The sequence below is a fragment of the Lutra lutra genome, chromosome 7, assembly GCF_902655055.1.
Source record: "Lutra lutra chromosome 7, mLutLut1.2, whole genome shotgun sequence".
Taxonomy (NCBI): domain Eukaryota; kingdom Metazoa; phylum Chordata; class Mammalia; order Carnivora; family Mustelidae; genus Lutra; species Lutra lutra.
Window position 1 is genome coordinate 59,890,180 of NC_062284.1, and position 25,416 is coordinate 59,915,595.

The window sequence follows — 25,416 nt, forward strand, 5'->3', positions numbered from 1 at the left end:
TTTCTTCATCTGTTCATAAAAAACGGGGATTAAACAAGAGGACATTCATGCAAGTCCTTAGCATGTTGCCCACCGCATAGATGCTCAGGAAATGTTTGTTTCCCTTCCCTTTCCCAGAAAAGGGAAGGAATGGCAGGGGTATGATTGGTCAGCTGTCCGAGTCTCCTCTGTGACCCCCCAGAACCAGTGTCCCTCTGACTCACTGTCTGTGTCTTTCAGAGCTTTTACTAATTAAGAACAGAGTAAGATTTACATGTTAAGTAAATATTCTCTGATAATTCCCCAGCGGGGGCTGCAGCAAACTAGTGGTTTAAGTCACTTTCAATTACAATCTACAGTCCCAGTCCATAACTTAGAACCTTAAGTAACAGAACATAAGTTTTGTCATTTTTTTTTTTAAGATTTTATTTATTTATTTGACAGACACAGTGAGAGAGGGAACACAAGCGGGGATTGGGGGGTGGGAGTGGGAGAGGGAAAGGCAGGCTCCCCGCTGAGCAGGGAGCCCAATGAGCCCAGGACCCTGGGATCATGACTTGAGCCGAAGGCAGACACTTAATGATTGAGCCACCCAGGCGCCCCCAGAACATAAAATTTATTTTAATTCTAGAATTATTAATGTAAAAAATAATATGACAGTCTTGTGATACTGTTGCTTCCCAGGGGAGACAGTGCCTCCCAGGCTGGACACCTTCCCATGTGGGGTTGGGGCTTTCTTCTGTGCTTTCATTTTTGGGTTTGGGTTCACATTTCTCCATTCTCTCACAGAGTCTAGGGCTGAATTTCTAAAACAAAGAAGAAAAGGAAGTAGAAGGAAAATGAGCTGTTTTCTTTAAAAAAAAAGGAAACAGTCCCATCTTTTAAATCCCCCTAGCCCACACAAATGCCCACATGAACCCCACATTCCCAGCCTGGGAAACTGAACAAAAATAACACCAGGACTCTTGGGATCGCCACATATGTTGCACTTATTTGCATACACTTAGATGCAAACATACACAGCAAATTAATTGGGGTGCCCAGTGGTGATTGCAATCAACCCCAATATTAAAAACTGGCCTGTGGGAAACAGGTCACATGACCCAGGGCAGACCATGCTGCTGGCTGTGCTCCAGGGAGGACCAGAATCCCAGTGCAACAGAGACCTACTGTCCTCCCTTGATCTCTCTGCTCTCCCAACTTTCTCCCCTTTTCTCCCCTTCCGGATCCAGATCCAACTGCCCTTCCTTCTTCCTTAAGATCCAGGGGAAACCATGGCTCAGTGATTCCCTCTTAAGAGCATGGACTTAAGGTGGGCCTGAGCCCCACAGGATTCCCAGGCTGCAGAGAGCTCCCCAGTGTGGGAAGAGGGGGCACCCCATAGGCAGTGCCCACCCCCAAGAGAATCTGCACGACAGCTACAGAAGTGGCATGCAAGAGCATGCCAGCAACTTGGGACCTTGCAAGGAAATCTCCAGGGAGGTGGGCAGAGGCCCAGATTTGGGAATGTGGGGGAATCTGGCCCTGATCTAAGACACCAACCTTTACAGCACACTGTTGAAGTATCACACTGTCTCCCAGAGCCGCAGAGCCCTTTCTTCTCTGGCCATTGCTGACCAGTGTGGCTCCTGGAAAGAGCCAGACAGATTGTTCTAAAGTCTGGATTTCTACTGGCTCCCTGCATCCAATAGGCTGTCACTCAGAACCCTGCCCCAGAAGCCAGTCAGTGCCTGGAGGAAGTGGGAGGGGACAGCGTGTAAGGCAGGATCCACAGCTGGGCCTGTGCTTCCCCTGGGTTATGGGGAAATCTAGACTGCCCTGAACTCTGGCCCAAAATTTCACTTTCAAGGAACTCAGTGCCTTTAAACTTTGAGTTACCTGGTCTCCCCAGGGCAGAGCCCTGGGGGCAAGGTCTCCAGATCCTGCATGATCCTCAGGCCAGCATCACCCACATGGCATTGCTGCGGGTGCCTTCTCTCCTCACAGGATTGCCTACGCTGGGCCCAAGACGGCAGCTGCCAATCTGGAATGCTATGGAAAGGTCCTTTCCCCTCTGGGTTCCTACAGCTTGCCCTGAGGCCTGCAGGTCCACACCTGGAAACCTTTTGGCGTAACCAGAAGGCCCTGTTAGGATCAGCTGTTGATTGGAGAAAGGGGCTGTGGCCTTCCCTACAGGAGGTGCTCCAGCTTCTCTGGGGTAACATTCAACCACAACCTCTTCCCAAGGACCAACGGGCTTTTCCTCCTATAACCAAAGCCATGGGCCCAAACCTCTCTCTTTACTGCCCTTCATCCCCTCTCCTGCAAGGGGCTTCACACAGCACATGTTTGGCTGGCCATCGTGGGAAAGACTGCTTCAGTGGAGTGCAGCTCCTAAGTGATTAAGTACAACTGGCGAATAGAGCATAAAACCGAAGGACAGGGGGCGCCTGGGTGGCTCAGTGGGTTAAGCCGCTGCCTTCGGCTCAGGTCATGATCTCAGGGTCCTGGGATCGAGCCCCGCATCGGGCTCTCTGCTCAGCAGGGAGCCTGCTTCCTCCTCTCTCTCTGCCTGCCTCTCTGCCTGCTTGTGCTCTCTCTCTGTCAAATAAATAAATAAATAAATCTTTAAAAAAAAAAAAAAAAACCGAAGGACAGTTATAGCCACGGGGAAGAGAACTCTAGGCACATGTCCATAATCTCTTATCTGAAATCCAAAAGCCAAAATCTAAGCAACAAAAACAAAACAAAACCCAAGAACAAAAACAAAAACAAAAATTGCTACATGTGTAACGTAGTTGGCATCAAAGCCTATGAAAATGATGTGATTTCTATCTCATTTGGGTGATTATTACTACGTTTTCCTGCCAGATCAGTATTCACTTATGGAGCGCTGGCCCAGATCCTGCTGAAGGCGGTAACAAAATACATGGAATGTGACCCATAGTATATGGCTCTGACGGTTCAGATAAGGAATTGGGAACACACAGAGTAGGCTATTACAGGCGAAGAATAAATTATACCAAGGTATGAACAGCATTGCTCAGAAGACTATTTAGACTGTGTGGAGAAAGTTGGCTACGAGTCAGACCTGCTGAATTCAGATCCTAGTTCCAACATTGACCAGCTGAGTGACCTTGTAAACATTGCCCAATCTCTCTATACCTCCTGTTATGAACTGAATTGTTTCCACCCTCAAATTCCTACATCAACGCCCTAACTCCCAGCACCACAGAATATGACTGTAAATGGAAAAAGGTAATTAAATTAAAACGAGGTCATTCGGGTGACCCTCTAATCCCATCTGACCTGTGTCCCTGTATAAAGAGGGGATTAAGACACACGGAAGATACTAGGAATGCATGTGTATGAAGAAAAAGCCATCTATCTGCATCCAAGGGGAGAGGTCTCAGAGGAACCAAAGTGACAGCCAGTGAATAGCTTGACTGACACCTCGGTCTTGGACTTCCAACCTCTAAAAGCGTGAGAAAAGAGTTTCTGTTGTCTAAGGCACTCGGTCTGTGGCATTTTGTAAGACTACCCTAGCGGACTGACTAATACACCTCCTTTTTGTGGATGATAGTAATAGAACTCAACTGTAAGGGTTGTTATGAGGATTGAATGAGTAAGAATGTAAGAATTATGTCCAAAGCCTGGCAAAGTAAGCACTCAGTAGATATCATCTATTATTATGTTGAAACAAAGATGTGTCACATTTACTCATTCACTTATACCAAAAAAAAAAAGAAGCCCAGCCCATTTCTTGTCCCTGAACTGTAGACCAAAGACCTACTCAGCATCTTTGTTTAGATGAAAGGGTACTTCCCACAGACTGGCCCCTCCTCAATCTTCTCCATTGCAACCGGCCACTCCATCCTTCTGGTCTCTCAAGCCAAAACTTTGATGTCATCCTCAACTCCTCTTTTTCTCACATTTCACATCCAATCTGTCAGTAAACCCCTTTGGCTGTGCCTTCAAAATGTATCCAGATTTTGGAACTTCTCACTATATTACTGCTACCCCCCAAACCACCATCATCCCTTGCCTGGGCTGTTGCAACAACCGGCCTCCCAATTCCCTCTCTTGCCCCTTGTAGTCTATTCTCGTCCCAGCAGCCAGAGCAATCCTGTTAACACCCACACCAGAGGGTGTCATTCCCCTGCTCAAAACCATGCAACTGTTTCCCATCTCACTCAAATTAAAAGTCAAAGCCTGGGCGCCTGGGTGGCTCAGTGGGTTAAGCTGCTGCCTTCAGCTCAGGTCATGATCTCAGGGTCCTGGGATCGAGTCCCGCATCGGGCTCTCTGCTCAGCAAGGAGCCTGCTTCCCTCTCTCTCTCTCTCTCTCTCTCTCTGCTTGCCTCTCCATCTACTTGTGATCTCTCTCTGTCAAATAAATAAATAAAATCTTTAAAAAAAAAAAAAAGTCAAAGCCTGCAGTGGCCTGCAAGAGTGAGTGTAAGTGACTCCTGATTACCTCGAGAATCCATCTCCTCCTTCTCTCCTCATTCCCTCTGCTTCAGCCCAGTCAGCCTCCTTGCTGTTCTTCTAAACTGTAGTTCGAGAAATACTAAAGGAAGCTCTTCAGGCTGAAGAGAAAATTAGATCGGAAATTAGATCTAAGTCGGAAACTTAGATCTACCAGAAGGAATGACGAGCACTAGAAATGGTAAATACCATGGGTGAATAGAAAAGATCATTTTCTTAATTTATTTAAGAAGACAATAATAACCATTTATTATGTTTTTTTTTTCAAATGCACAGAAGTAAAGTAGATGAGAGGAATAACAAAAAGATGGGAAAGGGTGAATGGAAGGTATAGTAAGTTTCTCACATTATTTGTGAAGTGATATAATGTAGATCCAAAGTAGCCTGTACGAACTTAAAGATGCACATTGTAATCTATAGAGCAATCATTAAAGATAAAACAGATATCCAGCTACAAAATGAAAAAGGCAACAAAATGAGATAGTACCAAGTAATCAATCCAGAAGCAAGCATAAAAGGGGGAACAAAGAAACAATGAACATATGGGAAGAGTAAAAATTAATAGCAAAATGAGAGACATGAAACTAACCATATGAATGACTGCATTAAATAAAGATGGACTAAGCACGCCACAGAAAAGGCAGAACTTGTCTAACTAGTCTAAAACGTAAGATGTAACCAAGTTTGTTTACAAGAGATGTACTTTAAATAGTGGACAAAGTATAGGCCATGACAGTGAAAGGCTGGAAAAAAAGATGCTACACAAATACTAATCATGAATAACCGGATTGTATTAATATCAAATAAAGTAAACTTTAGGACAAGGAGTATTGCCAAAGGTAAATAGGAACATTTCATAAAGATGAAAGGATTGGGCCACTTGGGGGACTCAGTGCAGAGTCTGCTTAAACTCTGTCTGCTCCTCCCCACCCTTTTGTGCGCTGGCTTTCTCTCTTTCTCGCTCTTCCTCTCAAATTAAAAAATCTTTTAAAAAAAGGATGAAAGTATCAGTTCATCAAAAGAAATAACTATCTTACATGTGTATGCACCTAAAAACAGGGATTCAAAATACATGAAGCAAAAGTTGACAGAACTAAAGGGAAAAATAAACAAATCTGTAATTATAGTAGGAGATTTTAACACCCGGTAGAACCAACAGACAAAACTCAGTAAGGATGTAGAATATTTGAACAATACTATCAGCCAACCTAATCTTTCTGACATTTATTGATCACTATATAGAAAATATATTCTTTTCAAGTATACAGGGAATACGCATCAAGATAATCTATATGCTGGACCTCTAATATCTAGACATGCTCAGGACCTTTGTACTTGCTATTCCCTAGCACTGGAATAACTTTCCTTTCAGCTATCTACATGGCTTATTTCCTCACAACTTTTATGTCTTTACTCAAATGTTACCTTCTTAGGGGATCTTCTCTATCTTATTTTATTTTATATCTTCTCTCCAGAGCAACTCCTATTTTCCTTTATTGTGGCCTCAAAGCCATTGTCCATCCTTGCATCCCAGATCTGGGATGTGCTGACTCTTCCCTGGCTTGAGCCTGAGGCCCAAGACCTCTGGAAGGCCTTTGCCCAAACAGTGCATCTTGTCAAGAGCAGTAACAAAACCAAGTGCTAGGTGCCTTATCATGGTCCTTTCTATTTACTAAAAAGCCACAAATAGTATGGAATGTGTAATGAAGGGTTCAGGTTTCACTAAGAATTTGACCATGTAGCCAGCAGAGCTGGAGAGTAAAAGAGAAGAAGATGGATGATGGACAGAGACTAGGAAGGAGAGGAGTAGGAGCTACCATCTCTATAAATTATTATCATAAAGATTCTTCCCGAACTGAGCTCCCCTGCTTCTGGGGGCTGTTGGTCCTCCGTGTCACCTGTATCTCTCTCCTCCTCTGCTGGTCATCTACTAGAGTCAGAAGACAAGGCAACTGGAGCCAAACAGGTTCCCAAGACCTCATGCCAGCCCCTGTCCTCCCTGGGTAATGACCACTGAATATAAGCTGAGAGAAATGTGTGGAATCCAGAGTCCCCACCCTGAAGACTTTATGGTAAAACAGTAAAACAGGCCCACAGTAAAACAGTATGTGGGGCAGTAAAACAGGCCCACAAAATATGTCATTTCAAAAGTTCATTGCTTCTAGCCACTATAGCTGTACATGCCTACTTCCTGGCTCAAGCCAACAGTTAAAGTGTACTGGGCTGGGTGCCTAGGATGGTGCTGCTCGAACCTTATGGAGTCTCCTGGACTTCTTATTACAGTGCAAACCACACTCTGATTAGCAAAGCTGCAAAGGATTCAAAGATGAAGAAGTCAAGCCTCCTGCCCTCACTTTACTTAAAATCCAGACAACATAGCATGGTTGGGGGGTGGGGGGCAGAAGTGCCATGATAGAAGCATAGCAGAGAGGACAGCAGAGCGATGATTTCATGGGTTTCCACCAAAAAGTGCAAGGTTAGGGTAAATAGCAAACCTCAAGCCACTAGACAGATTTAACGTCTAAGAGCATTTGGCAAGAGAGAGCTGGGGGTACACAAAAACTTGGAATAGTATGGCTGAAACCAACTTCTGTATGACCAGGGTGAATACACTGATGGGGTCCTCACTTCTGTCCACGCTGATGGAAATTGCTGGAGGAGAAGAGACCACCATTGTAACGTGGCCAGTGTGAATGTCTTCCCATAGGTAAAGAAGGCTCAGGATTGGCTGTGGGGAGCTTCTAAGAAATGAGCGAGAAGTACATCAGAAGGGAGACGCAAGCAGAGAGGACAGGCAGCGAGAGTATAGCCCATTGTGGGCTGGTCCTGAATTCTTGTCATTTCTAAACATGGAGCCCTGCCTGCTTCTTTCCGATTGGCCCTGCTTGGAGGGGTGCGTATTTGGGTACAGCCTAAAGTTTAATACCCGCAGTGGCCACGTAGGGTTAAGCCTGCTTCAGGCTCTTCACTCAGTCTTATCTATGCAAGGCAGGAAACTTCACAGAATCATGGGATTTTAGAGCTGGAAGTTCTTCCCTCAGGCCCAACACCTTCCCTTTAACACCAAACTCACAAGCAGGCCAGGTACTTTCTAGAATAGCCCATGGTTCTACCTTTTCCCTGGAGCTGAGATTCTTACCCCCCACCCCATCCCCATGAGGATAGCCCCGCAGTTCCCATAGAATCCTCCCTGGGCCCCTCAGCAAAGCATGAGGAATGCAGAGAAAAGGGGCTTGTCCTCTGCCCGGGGTGGAGGGTCAGCAGGGAGGAGGGCTAGTTTGTCAGCTTTGGAGCCATCATCAGGGGCCAGCTGGCGAGACTGCATGCTTGCTGATTCAGCCCCAAGAGGCAGAACAAGCAGGAGGACCCACTACTTGGCTGCTGAGGACAGTGGAAGTTAACCTTGACTGTTAACACAGCAGTCTGGAGGGCCAGTGGGAGGAGGATTCCAACTGGTACGATGCTCAAAGCTAGAAAGGCTTGTGTGCAGATTTGCCCAGGACAGTCCCAGCACATAATATATGACTGCTAGGCAAGAAAAATTATTAAAATTACCCCCTTTCCCTACCCATCGCTACTACTGTTTTAGATACCAATTTCTGTGGTTACCTGGTATATATAGTTCCTAGTCTCTGACAGCAAAGACTGAAGGGTCGGGTTCCTGCCCTGGCCCTATGGGGCCTTCCTTCTCTGCCCCTGCTCCCCGCTGATTGTTCTGGACACACCTCTAGTACCCAGCACAGGAAGGAGTAGGGGTCTGGGCTCTGGACTCTGTGGGGAGACTGGGAGGCTCAGCCTGGCTTCCAGATACCTCCAGAAGGGTAGCGAGAGGGCCAGGAAGCCCTCTGGGGCTGATCCAAGGTAGAAGACAATGCCAAGCCCTAGCCAGGCCGGTCCTAAAGCAGACTCGAAGCCACTTGCTGGTTAAGAGCCAGCCTTGGGACAGGGCATACACTTCTTAAATAGTTGCCGCATAGTATTGGACTTTCCCCTCTTGGGTGGGCCAGGGAGACAGCAGAGACTGTAGAGTGGAGAATCCAGGAAGCCAGGACATACGCCAAGGCAAGGTAACTCATTAATAATCATTAAAACTACAACCACACTGCTCATCGACTAGTAATATCATCGCGGGTTGTCTCCTTATATGTGGGGACTGGCTCCAGCACAATCCAGCTACAGTCCTCTGAGGATGTCACATTCCAAGGAATGACATGCCAGACTTGCCTTCCCCTGGGGCCCAAAGGACCCAAAAAAGGTCCAAAAGACCTTTGCCTTGGAAGGAGCCCTCCTTCCATTTCGGCTGATGGGGACCCTGATTCAACTCTCTCCTCCCTTCCTCCACTATCACATGCTGTTCCCCAAGGTAGAATACAAACTCCATGCAAGCCCCAAGAGTTCCTGGAGACTAGGTGTCCAGAGGGTTCCTGGGCCAAGGGGCGGGACCTCTCTAGAGCCGGGGCGGTGGAGCCCGAGTGAGGATTAGCTAAGGGGTTGAAGCCTGCATCTGGTGCCTCCACTCCACTGAAGGGCCCTTCATTTAGTTCCTGGCAAATGATTAACAGGAGGGCCCAGTAGCCAAGCACCTGAGGCCTGTGCTCCTGAGAACTTTGTGGAGCGGAGCCACCATGCCCAACCCCCAGGCTGTCCCTTAAGAGAATAGCCTCCATCTTGTTCAAGCCATGCTTATTTTGAATATCTTTCACCCACAACCAAACCCAATCTCCACCAGTAGAAGTATGTGAAGACTTCTTGTTGCCGCTCCACTTACTTCCAAAAATAATTTGAGACAACTTATGGTCAATGACAAATAAATGATGGAAGCATGCAGGCAAGGATAAAGAAATCAGAGGCATATCATAAAAGCGGGGTAACAGTTTTTCCAGAAAATGTGCACTGAAGGAAATTATTGTACCTGCATACATTATTTTGCATCTAACTTCCGGGCCGCGGAGTCAAATAAGGGCCACCTGGTGACTTAATGTACCTCTCATCATCAGTGTGGGTGGTCAGGAGAAGAAGGGTCCACCAGGGCTGCCACTGGTAGGTTACAAAGCAAACTCTTTGTTTTCAACAGCACTATCCCACAAGGACCAAGTAAATCACAAACCTGCCTTGGAGGGGCGGCCGGCTGGCTCAGTTGTTAGAGTATGCGACTCCTGATTTCTGGGTTGTGAGTTTGAGCCCCGTGCTGGGTGTAGAGATCACCTAAAAATAAAATCTTGGGGCACCTGGGGGGTCCAGTCGCTTAAGCGTCCGACTCTTGCTTTCAGTTCAGGTTGTGATCGCAGGGGGGTGGGATTGAGCCACAGAGGGCTCTGAGCTCGGTAGGGAGTTTGCTTGTCTCTCCCCTTCTCCCTCTCTGCTCCTCCCCCTGCTCACACACACTCTCTTTCTCAAATAAATAAACAAATCTTTAAAACATAAAAGAAAACGGAAAAACTGGGAAAAACCCCCAAACAAACCTGCATGGGATGGCATGCTCTATATGGCCCACTTGTCCCATCTTCTTCTCTCTCTACTGTTTTCCGAGCAGTGTCCTAGAGGGCCTGTATCCTACAGTGCTCTTGAACTCTGCCTGCCAGTTGTTTTGGCTATTGGGAGGCCCTAGTTAGGGGGCCATGAGGTGAGAAGAGAGAGATGCTGGAGTATTTATTCTTCAATACCATCATGGAGGTCAGTGGCTACATCCCTTTATCTTCAGCCCCATTTCCTGTCAGGCTCTCTCATTGCTGCAATTCTCGATGGGCTCCAGGAACAAATCCAATCCTCATCCCATCAGAAGCGGATAACAGCTTTCCCACTATTGCTAGTCCTTGAGTACTTCACCATCCTATATCGGTCCCTTTTAATCCTGTCCCTGCCATCATAAATTATCCCTCCATTAAGTCTCATTTACGGTCACTGGTTTCCTGCTAGGATCCCAACTGATTAACAGATAATATCTCTGTTAGGAATGAACTTTGCTTCAAGTAACAGAAAGCCTGACAAACAGTGGCTTAAACAAGACAGGGATTTTTGTTTGTTTGTTTTTTTCACATAATGAGAATTCTGGGGGTAGCAGTTCCAGGTTGGTGAGGTCATTTTTTTTCCCCTTTTTTAATGAAACCATCATTTTCCTTTATTTAACCTTTCCCAAGCAAAAATAAAACAAAACTGTGTGTTCTTTACATTTTTCTTAAGTCAAATCAAGCTTCTAACAGGGTGAAGAGTCAATATACAAAGTATTCAGTGAAAATTATATGAAGCCACTCTAAAAATATCATTAGTGTGAATCTATTTGGAGTCACATTCTTAAGAACAAATCACTGGTGAAACTCAAAGATCAGCTCTTCATTCACCTTCAGCTTCCTCACAACCATAGTAAGGTTAGAATTTTGGGGAGCTGGTTGATGATCATGAGATGTGATAATATGGTGGATTTTTGGAATGGTGTAGTCTCCAGCTTCCCCATGATGGCTGCTTTTCCTTGGAACTGTTTTCCCTCCCAGGAAAAACTGTGTATGATGCTGTCATATAGCCAGGCTCTTCCTGCGTTTCTGTTCTGCTTTCCCTTAGCATATTAACTCTTATCTTTCTGTTTTCACTTCTTGGTCACAGGAGGCTGCCCAGATCCAGACATCACATCTATCTCCAAGTTAGGAAGCAAAGCAAAAGGCCTAGGCCAACTGTGTCTCTCCCACCTCCATCTTCTCTAGACTTCTGTTTGGGTCATGACCAGATCAAATGGCCACTCTCAGATGCAAGGGAAGCTGTCATGACTGGGCTGAGAAAATTGTGAGGCACTGCTTGGGGCAGGGCACATAGCCATCGCAGGAAATCATCTTGTTAGCAAAGGAAAGCAGGAGGCATTAGCATTCGGTAAGCCATGAGTCCTGATGGCTGCAGTGAAGTTAATTTGGCCTGGAATTCCCCAGGGGCCCAAGATGACTGGGAACAGGTAACTGAGACAAGCTGGCCCACAGTAGTTTCTGCAATTAAAGGTGAGGATATGGATGGAAGACAGTTAAAAACCCAGTGTCCCTAAGACAGCCTGGGGCCCTGTTTCCCCCTTCAGTGAGAGTCATAGGGAAAAGCCCTAGATACAATCAGAAAACTGCTCTGGAAATTTCTCCATGGCCGTTTCAAAGCTTCCTCCCCCCGCCTCCCCCCCCCCCCCCGCCCGCCTCCGTGTGGCCAAGCTGCACTCAGTACTTCTGTGGACCCACTCAGCCCCACTGTGGGTACTGCAGTTTTCTTTCCCTCCCGGCTGTCTTCACCCACTTGATGGGGGATGACTGGGGACAAGAATCTCATCTTATTTGTGACCCCACTGCCCAGTTAGTGCCTGGCTTATAATAGCAAACACTCAATAAAGGTTTATTGGCTGAGTCACTAAGTGAAGGACTAAAATAGAGACGAAGGGGTGGAGTAGTGTTATCAGTCTTCCTCCCAGGACGCTGTGTGACCCTGGGCAAAGAACTTCTCTGAACCTTGGTTCCTGGCCTGTCACCTGAGGAGCTACACTGGAAGATCTCCAAGATGTCTTCTCATTCTGACATTCAGTGATTCTTTTTTTTTTTTTTTATGATTTTATTTATTAATTTGGCGGAGAGAGACACAGCAAGAGAGGGAACACAAGCAAAGGGAGTGGGAGAGGGAGAAGCAGGCTTTCTGCAGAGGAGAGAGCCCGATGTGGGGCTCAATCCCAGGACTCTGGGAATCATGACCTGATCCGAAGTCAGACGCCTAACGAATGAGCCACCCAGATGCCCCAGCATTCGGTGACTCTTAACTCCCACCACAGACGAAGGAACACCTCTGGACTTATTTCTTTGGACTGAAACATTAGCTATCTAGATCTCTCCGGTCAAAGTGCACAGACACCAGATGGGGAAGTTACCATAATAAAAAACCCATTGGCATTACTGAGGAAAGTTCTCTGATGTTTACAATTAGCTGCTCTCTGAGAGAAGTTTCTGGGGAGGGGGCACACAGGAGAGGTAGAAAAGAAAGTCTGAAACAGAGCATACTGTCCGGGTACTCTGGGACTGCTTGAGATTCTACGAGAAATAGAGAGGGGGCGAGGAGTCTGGATAACTGGGAGAGAGGGGACATAGAGACAGTGAGGAATTATGGGGACACAGAAAGCCACCAGAGAATATATCAGTTGCCCTTGGGTGTCTAGCAGAATAACTGAGCAAGAGGAGCCAGACTGTGGATCGCAGAGAGAAAGAGGGGCAGGGATGGGGCCAACACCCTGACTAGCGGCCTGATGGGAGGTGGCTCTGCACAGCAGCTTGTCAGGATGCTACCTGGAGCCATTGGCCTTCTGCTGTGACACCCAAGGGGACGGTCCTCAGGGTCCCTGCACGACTGAAGCTGAACAGAAGAGAAAAGAGCCTATCTTCTCTATGCTTTCCAAATCCCCCCTCCACTAGACTTGTGCAGAGAGTCAGACCCGAGGCAAGTGGCATTCTTCCCAGGATGCCTACTTTTGTCTTTTTGCATAACCTGTCATGTTCTCTCCCCCTCACAGATATTTTTGCCCTGAGTGTAATGGCATTACTTTATTATTAGTCACCCTCCCTAAGTGATCCATTTTTTTTTTTTTAACCCCAGGTACATTGGCTTAATCACAATCTTGGGTCTATAGCCCTCTCTCCTCTTTGATCCAGGCACGGCCCACCTTTGTGGTTATTTGTGTTTAGTTAATTATTTATTTCAAAACAATATAAGTAACACCCATGAACACCCAGGGCTAGAAATGAAATACGGACAGACCCATATTCACCTATGAGTTCTTCCTATGTCCTATCCCTCGCCTGCCACCCCACTACCTGCCCTTGATTTTCTAAAATTTGATCTCCAAGTCTTATAAAGTATCACGACAATGACCAGAGTTGGCTCTCCGGGAGCACGCCCAGCCAGTCCTTCTGATTTCTAATTGGCTGGATGCATTCACGCTCACAGAGGCCTGAATCTCAGGCAATGACATGTGTTCATGGCACTGTGGCCGGGGCCACCCACTTGCAATGAAGTCACGTAACACACACATATATTTCACATTGTTTTAAAATTTTGTCTAAGCCAGGATTTCCCAACCTCGGCACTACTGACACTTTGGGCTGGATCCTTCTTTGTTGTGAGGGGCTGTCCTGTCTGTTGTAGGATGTTTAGTGGTGTACCTCTACCCACCAGATGCTGGGAGCTGCCCTGTCCTTGCCCCCCACTCCCCCACTGTGACAGTTAAAAATGTCTCCTGGGGGAGGAGACAAAAACCACTCCTGCTGGAAAGCCACCAGTCTGAGCAAATATTTGGCAATACCCAGTTGAACAAATTCTGCAGCTCAAATGCCCTAAGAGAACACCCATGCCCATTTGTGCTGTGCGCCTGGCTGCGCAGTGTGGTCCTGAAGCCAGCAACCAGCACACCTGGAAGCTCGTTAGAAATGCTGAATCTCAGGCCCCACCCTGGTCCTGCTGAATCGGGATCTGCATTTCAACAAGATCCCCAGACCATTCCTGAGATTTGAGAAGCTCTGACACAGAGATGACACAAATTCTGCTTCTCTGAAGAAAGTCGCCCAGATGCAGTGTCTCTCAGTGGGGGGAAGTTACTGCTGTTTTGGGTCAGGACAATCCTATTGTTGTGTGGGGTTGTCCTTCGCTTTGCAGGACAGCCCTGCCCCATCCCTATTAAATGTCCACAGCATTCCCCAAGCCCCAGACAATCAGTAATACCCTCATCTTCCAAACACCCTCTGGGGAGCAGGAGAGTGTTTTCTTACAAAGAGAGCACTTTGACAATGGCGCTGCCTCAGTCTGCAGACATCCAGGAGGCAAGGAGAGAGGCAGAAGTGAAAACAGCTCCAGGGCCTTTCCGTCACATCTTCAAGGTGGGAGGGCTATGGTGCCAAGGGCTGAGCACTGGCCCCCTGGGGCCAAGAGGACCACGTTAGAGCTGGGCACAGGGAGGGGAGCAGGGGAGCCCTCTGGGAGAGACAGGAGCTGTGACCCGCAGCCCAACCAGTTAGACCAGCCGGGGCAGTTCCCCCCTGGTCCTGGCAGCCTTGATAGATAGCCTCATCAGGATAAAGCAAATGAGTAAAAATAGCTAGGCATCTGAGAGGTGTGTCTGAGGTACTGAAGGGAATGCATCCAGGTGGGATGAGGGAGGTACCCGTTCTGAGCCCTGCACCCTTCTCACCTGGGACAATCTTCAGGATTTCCCCCAGCCCAGAAGATAGCTAACTCCATGCGGCTGGGAAACTTGAGACCCCAGGGGGGAGAGACCTAGCTTCCAGGCTGCAGCTGGACACTACCCTACACTGGGGGCAGAAGAAGCTGGGCTTGCCCTCCAACCTTCATGTTGGCCAAGCACTTGAATCAGGGGCTCCCCGGCCAGATCCTCCCATCCTTCCCCCAAGCTTCTACCATTATGACTCCCTACAGCCCCACAGACCCCCAGAATACTTACTCTCTTGCCCACCTGCATTAGATGTGCTGTTCTTTCTGGCTAGAAAGCCCTTCCTTACCTTCCAGTAACTTCCAGTCATTTTCCAAGACCCCTCTTGGAAGCACTTTCTGACAAGGTCATGAGTTGGCTGTTCTCTTTTCCACATTTCAGTCACTCAGTCAGTCAGTCAGTCAGCTAACCGGTGTTTGTTGAGCACCTGCCTTGGGCCAGGTCCTGAGAATTTCTTTTTTAAGACTTTATTTATTTATTTGACAGAGAGAGAGAGAGACACAGCAAGAGAGAGAACACAAGCAGGGGGAGTGGGAGAGGGAGAAGCAAGCTCCCCACTGAGTGGAGAGCCCAGTGTGGGACTCCATCCCACATCCTGGGATCAGACGCTTAATGGACAATAATGCCCCAGGTCCTGAGAATCTGATGAGGAGCAAGAACTGCCACATCTCGCCTTGTGGCTCTTACACATTCCTGGGAGGGACTCAGTGGAGTGGTGGGAGGCAGAGTCGGCAGATCTGATCTCTTTGTCCACAGTTGAGGAGGAAACTGCAGCCTGTAGACTGGAGGGATAAACCTCTCTCAGACCTGTGTGATGGGTCTGCCCCATGACAGCCCCATAGCTAATGCGGTGCCCTGTCTGTCCCCTGCAAACACCCCCTCCCCACCCCCACCCCCGCCCCCCCTCAAATGCCACAGCTGGTGACAGGGACCACCCATGGCACATCTCCCTGTCTCCATTCTGAGGATGCCCATCACCTTCCCTAACTCCTCCCAAGGGGCCTGGATGAAGACTCAGAAACAGGATCAGGTTGATCCACATCTGTCTTTTGGCTCTTAGGGGAAGATGTTTTTCTAACTTGGCTGTCTCCTTACTCTCTTCTCCCTGCTTCAGTTTGGAAGCCTGTGTTGGAAGAAAGGCCCTGAAACTTCCTAGAGGCAATGTGTCCTGAAGTCCTCTGTGAAGAAGGGAAGCTTGTGTGGTTTTGTCCTGGCGCAAGAGACTGGGCTTCGCACCACAGGCAAGTTCAAGTCCAGCAGTGAGTCTCGGATTCTGAAATGGGAAGAATTCTTCCAATGTTGCTCGAGAAGGGTCCCAAATTCATGTCTCCTGCTGGCTCTCAGGTTCAGAACTGTTTTTAAGAAAGGAAAAATGTTGGCCAATTCTAGGGAGGACCCACACCTTCAGACAAGGTCAACAACAACAACAAAAAGCTGGAAGGGAGGAGGGTAGAGTTGGGAACAGAGGCCTCACTTAGCTCTTCTCTGAATCATCCCACTTCTAGCCACAGACAGCTTCTCACGGTGCGATCCAAACAGCTCCATGTTGGCTCCCACATCTAACCAAACTAAGTTGTTTCCCAACATCCCATCCTCTCCCAGCCTGAGCCTGTGGGCCCCTGACCTCTGGCCTTTCCTTGGAAGAGACTTGCAGAGCCCAGGAATGCCTCCCATGGCTGGGCCTCTCAGAGTGTCAGAAGGGAACTTTCTACAGTCTGCCCCAGGACCCAGGAGGCAAATCTGGGAGAGGGAGCAAGGAAGCCTGACTGGCAGAGAACCAATGAGAGCACGAACATACCCACCCGCAGCTGTGCCATCCCCCGTCAGCTTTCCCACATTGCTTGACCCAGCCAAGAACCATCCCAAATATCATTCACCTATCATGGGATCACCTCCTCCTCGCATAAGGACAAAGAAGCCTCACCACTGTGGGCCACATGAACACAAGTGATAGAGACTCTACCCGCTCCTCCATCAGAACCTCTAGGCACAGGGCCACAGCCAGCAGATACCGTGCTTTCTGTGATTTAGAAAAAGGAGGCTCCTCTGAGCAGAAGGACTTTAGAAGGATCTCCCCTGAGTGATCCAAGCAGGAAAAAGTGTCCCATCTGTGCCTCTGGACTGGCTCTCTTGGGCATGGCATAATTTGTTCAACTATATATGTGGCCCTGGTTCAGCTCCCCCTTCCAAAGCCTCCCCTAGGTGGTCTGGGAATCTTCCAGAGCGCTTGTGCTCACCAATGAGTCTTACCCACAGTTACCCCCCCAGCCTCCACCACGCTCTTCCTTTCCTGTTTCAGTTCCCTGATTGATGGCTCTACCTCTGAGGCCACTGATGGATATTTCCACTCTGCTGGAGCCTTCTGGGAGGGTGCTGATGTCCAGGCACAGAGTAGCCCCCAGGCCTTCCTGGAGCACAAAACTCTGGTCAGGATAATGGCAGGGCAAAACAGCCCAAATGTCGTCTTCTTCTTCTTCTTCTTCTTCTTCTTCTTTTTTAATGTGTTCTTCTTAATAGCTACAGTTTATTTAGCTCTGCGTCTACCCAGTTTCTCAACAGCACTGCCATATGATTGCTTCTGTTCTCACCTTTGGTCCATTCTGACCTTTTGTTTGTTGTTGTTGTTGTTTCTTTGTTTGTTTTTCTGCCTGATGCATTGAAGTTGATAACTGGTATTGTTTTATTCAGCATGTATTTTTTTTCATATATCAGCATGGAAATTTGGGGTCAGGCAATTTCTAATGGTTTGAGAAGACCTATGAAAAGTAAGGTAGTTCTACAGAAGAGCAGAAACATCATTCAGAAAAGAATTTCCACGGAATTGAAGAGAGAGAAGTCCTGCTCCTTGGAGCTTTCCCTAATACCCTGTCAGCAACAGCTACTGTGGGATGCAACTGGGTAGCAGCCAGTAGTCTCCAGCCCTGGGCTAATGCATCTTTTCACCCTTCACCTCCCTTCCTCCTGCAAACACAAGATGGTTTGGATTAATATGCTCCCTTCTCATTGGTCCTTCTACCTCAAGACACCTCATCACTGGTAAAGCAAGATGCAGCTGTTGCCCTGATTGGCTGATCTGTTGCTGGGGTAAAGGCCAGCAGGGTGATTCTGCTTTCCCAGATGTGGTCTCCTTCAGGCCCTGTAGATACACACTCCCATTCAGTCTTTCTTGACCTTCCTCCTACCCCCAGATAGTCCCTCCTTCCTCTTGTGGTTGCATAGTAAACAATCATGCCATCCAAGGGTTCCCTGGGGAGATCCAGAGGTTTTCATCTTTGCAGTGGTTAGTGTGCGAAAGTAGGATTTCATATAATCCATGAAGGCAAAATTGGGGGAAATCAGCCTTTGATAATCAAGAACACATATACTTCCACAATACCAAACAAGAGGTCATAGATTTTCTGACAACTAAATCCCTCTGACAGCCACTAATGCAGATTAAGTATGGCTTTTGCACGTAAAGCAAATGCGTAAAAACACAGGGCTTCCTAGTTCCCAACTGCTACCAGTAGCCACTGTGCCTGAAATTCCACCACTAAGACTTATTCCTTTATAAATTTTCTTCTCCTGGGGCCAACTGTTAAAATACAAAGAGCCCAAAGTCTGTTCTGAAAGATGTGCGAAAAGCATGAACTCAAGTGAGTTCAAAGACACCAATATGTTTTAGGACCCCCTGTGATAGGCAGAATTGGGGCCCCTAAAGATGTCCTTATCTTAATCCATGGAACCGGTGGCAAAAGGGACATGGCAGATGTGATTAACATTCAGGACTTTGAGATAGAAAGGTTAGACTGGATTATCTGGATGAGTCCAAAATAATTACATGAACCCTTAAAGGCAGAAAGATTTTCCTGACTGTGGTCAGAGAAAGAGACATGGTAATACAGAAGCCAAATCAGACTGATGCTTTGTTGCTGGCTTTGAAGATGTAGGAAGGGGGCCACCAGTGAAGGAATACTTGTGAATGCCTCTAAAAATAGGAAAAAAAGGAAACAAATTCTCCCAAAGGGCTCCCAGAATCACAGTCCTACAAACACCTTGTTTAACCCAGTGAGGCTTGAGGCAGACTTCTGACCTGCCAAACTGTAAGATGATAAATTTGTGTTGTTTTAAGCTACTAAGTTTATGGTATTTTGTTACAGCAGCAATAGGAAATGAAAATAACCCTTCCTTAGAGATTCAAAATACACGTTGGCATATTAAAGAGTCGAGGGAGCCTTTCAGTAAAGATACCAGTTTAAGTCGGCATTTCAGAAACTTATTTGAAAACCACACCTGGGATGCCTGGGTGGCTCAGTCAGTTAAGTATCTGCCTTCAGCTCAGGCCATGGTCCCTTGGTCCTGGGATGGAGTCGCATGTCGGGCTCCTTGCTCCTCAGGGAGCCTGCTTCTCCCTCTGCCTGCTGCTCCCCCTGCTTATGGTCTCCCTCTCTTTCTCTCTCTGACAAAGAAATAAATAAAATATTAAAAAAAAAAGGGAACCACACCTTTAGTCCCCTGTAACATCTATTAAGCATCTTAGAACATGATATGGAAAATACTGCTGTAAAGCATTAACTGTTACTAACATCTTAGTGTGACTTAGTTCCTGTTTTCAGTGTGATAGCTAGGTGAGAGAGAACAGCACACAGGACAGGCAAGTTTTAGCAAGCCAATATGGAGCTCTAAAGGGGTGAACTCTGGGTACAGGAAGTCAGTGGAGAGAGTGGGGAATGGAGAGGAAGTGGACACATACTAGAGAGAAACTTCAGCTGCGACAAGCCTGTGTTGACATGCTCAGTAGTTTGTGCCAAATCTTCCCTACTTTTCAGGTTGACCATCTTCGCTACAAAATCTGCCCTGACCTCCTTCTCTCCCCCAGGCCTGGGCTGGAAGCTCCTTCATGAGCCTCCATGGCCCCCTGTGTTTGTTTAGCTCTAGCCGTGGCAGCAATATAGTGAAATTGCCTGTTTATTTGTCTGTCTCTCCCACTAGCCTGAAGTTGCTGGAGGACAAGGGCTCTGTCTGGTTCACTGCTCACATCTTCTGTGTCCCACCCATGCTCGGCACATGGAAGTACTCAGGCTGAGCCTCTGTCCTCCCCTTTTTGGACCAGAACTGTATATGAGATTATTCCTTTCTTCATGACCAGTGAGTGCTGTTGAGACCCGTACCACCACTCAGCCACAGTCCAGCCCAATAAGAACTAACCTTCCCAGTAAGACCACAGAGCACCTTCTGTCATACCTTTTTTTAAAAACCCTGTCTTCCTTCTCTGGTGAAACAAACAGAGTTTAGGCTGAAAGTGTTCCTTGTTGGACCACAGTTTGTGGAGCTTCTGACGAGGCTATAAGGAAGGCAGGTCAAAAGAGCACATGCTACATCTTCCAAGATGGTTTATAGGAAGCAAACGGAATTAAGGGTTGTATGTGTGAACAGGACACTCCGGGGAAAGGAAACGAGGGGCTAGGTCAGTACTGGTGTGAGGTGAGAGATAAAACAAGCCAGAGAGAGAATCCCCTACACCACCTCTCCCACAATCCCGGAAGTCTTCTTGGATGTAAAACAGAAGTAAAGAGAAACCAAAATTTCCTGTGGGGAACCACCCCTTCCCCTCTCCCCCGACCAAAAAGAAACACATGATTTGGGCCTGGATGATTAGAGTCCTGAATCTGCTAGTTCCAGAAAGGGGGCGGTTCGGAGGGATAGTGGGAAGTAGGCAGATGAGAGTGACTTCTGAGTCTGAACTTGAACCTGGAAGGACAAAGTCCTGTAGCTGTCACTCAATGGAGAATGACAATAAACTAACATAAAGAAGTGCAGAGGTGAGAAACAGAAAGGGTCCCAGTTCTGGTGCCACCACATGAGTCCTGGGTTAAGTGTCATCTGAAGTCTTTTATATATGAGTCAATAAACTCCCCCCCCCTTGTTAAATTTTATTTATTTGACAGAGAGAGAGAGAGCGCACAAGCAGGGGGAATGGCAGTTAGAAGGAGAGGCATAGGAAGAAGCAGCTCCCCACAGATATGGAGCCTGATGAGGGACTCCATCCCAGGACCCTGGGGATCATGACCTGAGCCAAAAGCAGATGCTTAACCAACTGAGCCACCCAGGTGTCCCTAAACTCCCTTTTCTGTGGAAGTCAGTTTAAGTTGGATTCCCATTCCATTGCAATTAAGAGTCCTGATGATGTAGAAGAAAGAAGAGCTTACATAGTATGAGAAAATGGAGGAAGGGCACTCAGGTGGCTCAGTCAGTAAAGCCTGCAACTAGGGGTTTTACATTTGAGCCCCAAGTTGGGTGTAGAGATTACTTAAAAATAAAATCTTTTAAAAAACTGGTGAAGAAACCTGAAAACCAAGAGGCAAGGAGTAGTGAACACCTACTTCCAGCTCTCCTCTCTGGGAACTGCCACCTCTCCCCACCCCCAAGATCATAGGAGGAGGACTCCCTTGTTACTGGGTTTTGTTCAAAAGACCCTGCTCCCCCGGCCACAACTGAGCCCATCATATTTTTTTTCTCAGTAAACTGGAGCTGGGACTAAGAGTGCAGTGCTAATCCCGAAGATGAAAAGACGCCAGACCTTGGGACGCGAGGCATAGCTGTATTTTCTGCCCGTGGACCGTGCAGCAGAGAGAAAGGCAATACATCACATTACAGATGAGAAATTTGAAAGTCAGAGAGACTACATAGCTTTGCCTAAGGTTGCACACTTGGTACGATTTTCACAGAACTAGAGTCTAGCTTTTCTGAATTCAAAAGTTAGGCAGGAAACAGCGGGGTCGGGGCGCCCCAAGAACTCTAGACCTGTGAACAACTTGAGCCAGACAGCGAGGGGTCATCACAGCCTGGCCAACCACCCAAGAAGAGTCAAGCCAATCGAAAGGATGCAAAGATATCTTTCTGTGCTCAAAATATCAGAGAAATCCTGGTGCTTAAAGTGTCCCTCGCTGAGCTCTGAGACTTGCTTTACTGCACTTCCCGAGAATTTACACCGCCTCAACCTGAGCAATTGGAGCAGCCACCGACTTCCCGGAAACTGCAACTCTCACTATGCATCGCGACTGCACGGACTAAACCTGGAATAAACTACAAGCCCCAGAATTCTTTGGGAGAGAGCTACGCTAGTACGAAGGGGCGGAGGGGCGTATTCACGTCGGCCGCGCGGGACCGTTAAATTTGAAACTTGGAGGGTTTGAGGTTACTGGTTTGCCAAGGAGTCGGGTGCAAACTTTTGTCCCTCTGGTCGCTTTGTTACCTCTAAGGGCAGGTTGCGGAAGGAATTCCAGGCGGTCTGCGGCCCTGAAGAAAGGCCTGCGGCAGGAAGAGGGTTTGAACCGGGAATGCAGGATGGCGGCGATGAAGAAGGAAGGGGGTGCTCTGAGGTGGGTACCGGAGAAAAGCTGCCGGGAACTGTGCCTGCGAAACCCGAGGAGGTAGCCGGTGACAGAGGCTCCGCTCAGTGCAGTCCAGAGGAACACGGTCGGGAGAAGAGTGGGCCTGGCTGGAGCCTCCTTCCTGCTGGAGTCGGGGGCGCAAGTGTTGGAGGTGAAGACAGAGTTAGTTAGCATCGACCTCACTGGGGTGAGGGCACGGGAGAACCCAGCTGCATCCAGCTTCAAAGCAAAGGAGGCTGTGCGATCCCAATGTACAAAGAACTTGGAATTTGTAGTGTGGTCCGTGTATCTCCGCTCAGCCATTTTCTAGCTCTTTGATCTTGGACTCACTCGTCTTAGTATGGAAAATGCTGGTGGGTGGGGGACGGCCCTAACTGGGTGATGGGCATTAAGGAGAGCACTTGAGGTAGTGAGCACTGGGTGTTAATATGCAACTGATGAATCACTGAATTCTACCTCTGAAAATAGTAATACTGTGTATGTTAATTGAATCTAGATAAAAAAGGATAGCAGAGATATAATAAATTGCTACTTAAATATTAAAATCATACTGTAATCTTATAAATAAAATCACACATTTATTTATTTTTTTAAAAAGATTTTATTTATTATTTATTTGACAGAGAGAGATCACAAGTAGACAGAGAGGCAGGCAGAGAGAGAGAGGGAAGCAGGCTCCCTGTCGAGCAGAGAGCCCGATGCGGGACTCTATCCCAGGATCCTGAGATCATGACCTGAGCCGAAGGCAGCGGCTTAACCCACTGAGCCACCCAGGCGCCCTAAAATCACACATTTAAAAAAAAATATGGAGGGGCGCCTGGGTGGCTCAGTGGGTTGGGCCGCTGCCTTCGGCTCGGGTCATGATCTCAGGGTCCTGGGATCGAGCCCCGCGTCGGGCTCTCTGCTCAGCGGGGAGCCTGCTTCCCTCTCTCTCTCTCTCTCTCTGCCTGCCTCTCCGTCTACTTGTGATCTCTCTCTGTCAAATGGATGGATAAAATCTTTGAAAAAAAAAATATGGAAAATGCTGATGAATTCAAAGTATGTGTAAGGTAACTGTCTCCAAATAAGTGCCAAATGGTAGGTGCTTCCATGTCAGTGGCATAATTAAAAATATAAAAAGCCCTTCTCTGCATGCTTGCTGCTTTTCCATATATATATATATATATATATATATATATATATATATATATAAGTTCTTCTGGGTTGGAAATCTGTATGCATTTTTTAAAAAGATTTTATTTATTTATTTGAGAGAGAGTGAGATAGAGCATGAGCAGGGGGAGGGGCAGAAGGACAAACAGACTCCTCGCTGAGTGGGGCACCCTAGGTGGGGCTCCACCCCAGCACCCTGAGATCATGACCTGAGCCAAGTCAGATGCTTAAACTACTGAGCTACTCAGGTGCCCTGAGGTATGCATTTTCATTATGGGGTACACCATACTTAGATAAATGCAATATGGAGAACTCTTTAGCTTACGCAACAAGTATTTATTGATTACCTACTAAGTGCTAAATATGGCAAATAAACAAAAGACACAAAAATCCCTACCCTTGTGAAATTTAAGTTCTGGGGTGGGGTGAGGGTGGGTGCAGCAGACAAGAAACAAGATCAATAAACTTAAGTTAGATGGTCAGTACAAAAAGAACTAAAACAGTGGGGATTAGGGGCATTGATGCAATTTTAGATTTTTTTTTTATAAAGATTTTATTTATTTATTTGACAGACAGAGATCACATGTAGGCAGAGGCCGGCAGAGAGAGAGAGGGAGAGAGAGAGAGAGAAGGAAGCAGGCTCTCCACTGAGCAGAGAGCCCGATGCGGGGCTCGATCCCAGGACCTTGAGATCATGACCTGAGCTGAAGGCAGAGGCCCCAACCCACTGAGCCACCCAGGTGCCCCAATTTTAGATATTTTTGAACAGGGGGCCTCACTGAGAAGGTGTCTTTTGGGTCAAGACTTGAAGGAAACTGCTCTGAGTTGGACTCCCTGCTCACCATGGAGTCTGCTTCTCCCTCTCCCTCTGCTGGTCCCCCTGCTTCTTCTCTCTCTCTCTCAAATAAATAAAATCTTAAAAAAAAAAAGACTTGAAGGAAACTCAAGAGTCAGTCAAGCACATATCTGGGGGAAGTACAGAGATTTGGTGAGGGTTGGGGGAGGGAGCTGCATCTTGCAAGTAGTTGGAGTGAAGTGAACCAGAAGAGCAAAAGGAAATGAAGGATGAGGTAGAGGTGAGGATGCAAAGATTGTAAGGACTTGGCTTTTACTCTGGTTCAAAAGTCAGTGGAAGGTTTTGAGCAGAGGAAAGACAGGATCTGATATTAGTTTCAGTAGGATCACCAGCTGCAGTGTTGAAAAGACTAAGGCAGAAGAGGATGAAAGCAGTTATGAGGTTACTGAAATAATCCAGGCAAGAGAAGATGGTAGCTTGAGCCAAACTAGAAACAATGGAGATGATAGAAGGTTGATTTCTGAATCTGTTTTGAAGGTGGAGCCAATAGGATTTGCCAGGTAACTGGAGGTGGGGGATAAGGAAAGGGGTGTCAAGGTTGGCACTGAGATTTTTGGCTTGAGCAACTGGAAAAATGAAATTGCCATTTATTTGAGATGAAGGAACACTGGGAGGAGCAGGTCTGGAAGGAGACAAGACAAGCAAGGAGGGAGGGGAGCAGTCCCAGCTCAGTTTGGGACATTAGGTGAGGTAGTTTAATTGCTATTCCAAGATAAATAAAGAAATTCAGATGGACTCAGCAAACATTTATTCAGTGCTTCCTGGAGACAGAGTCTATATTAGACCATGAGGTTGTAAAAATAAATGACATGGCCTTTAACATTTATAAGATTCACACAATGTAGTTAAAAAGATGAGAGTAGTTACAACCTAAATTATTAATCACTTATAGTTAACCTTCTTGAGAGTTTTCAGCTCTCATCTAAACTAAGGTCACATGTAACTTTCACTTTATTTCAAAGATTAGTGCCTATCTGTTTCTCTGTTTTAAACCCAGAGATGGTGTCTCTCAGCCAGAAGTAAGCTTTTGTCTGATAGTTGCAGAACTCTGAAGTTCAGAGCATACCTCATAATGGTGATTGCCTCCAAAAAACTTGTGGGAATTTCCCCATCCACAGGCTGCGGGCAGTTGTAACCAGTAAATTGTATTTTTGTCTGCTTGTGCTCTGGGCTACCTGTATATACATATAAACTTCAGTTTTAAGTCATCAGTTGAAACATGGTGTGTTGGTCTGACAAACTGCTAGTTTTGTTTGTTTGTTTGTTTTTAAGATTTTATTTGTTTATTTATTTATTTGAGCCTAAGAGAGAGAGAAAGCACACACAAGCAAAGGGAGGAGCAGAGGGAGAGGGTTAAGCAGACTC

The 25,416-nt window shown here is 47.0% G+C and overlaps 1 protein-coding gene across 1 annotated transcript in view; it reads left to right on the forward strand.

The window, feature by feature from the left end:
• Positions 1-21,804: 21,804 nt before the first annotated feature.
• BUB1B (BUB1 mitotic checkpoint serine/threonine kinase B) overlaps positions 21,805-25,416 on the forward strand; it is a 48,915-nt gene continuing 45,303 nt past the window's right edge. Inside the window, exon 1 of the mRNA XM_047738336.1 lies at positions 21,805-22,031. Coding sequence (XP_047594292.1) covers positions 21,997-22,031 — 35 coding nt within the window. The 5' untranslated portion in view covers positions 21,805-21,996. The remainder of the gene's footprint in view (positions 22,032-25,416) is intronic.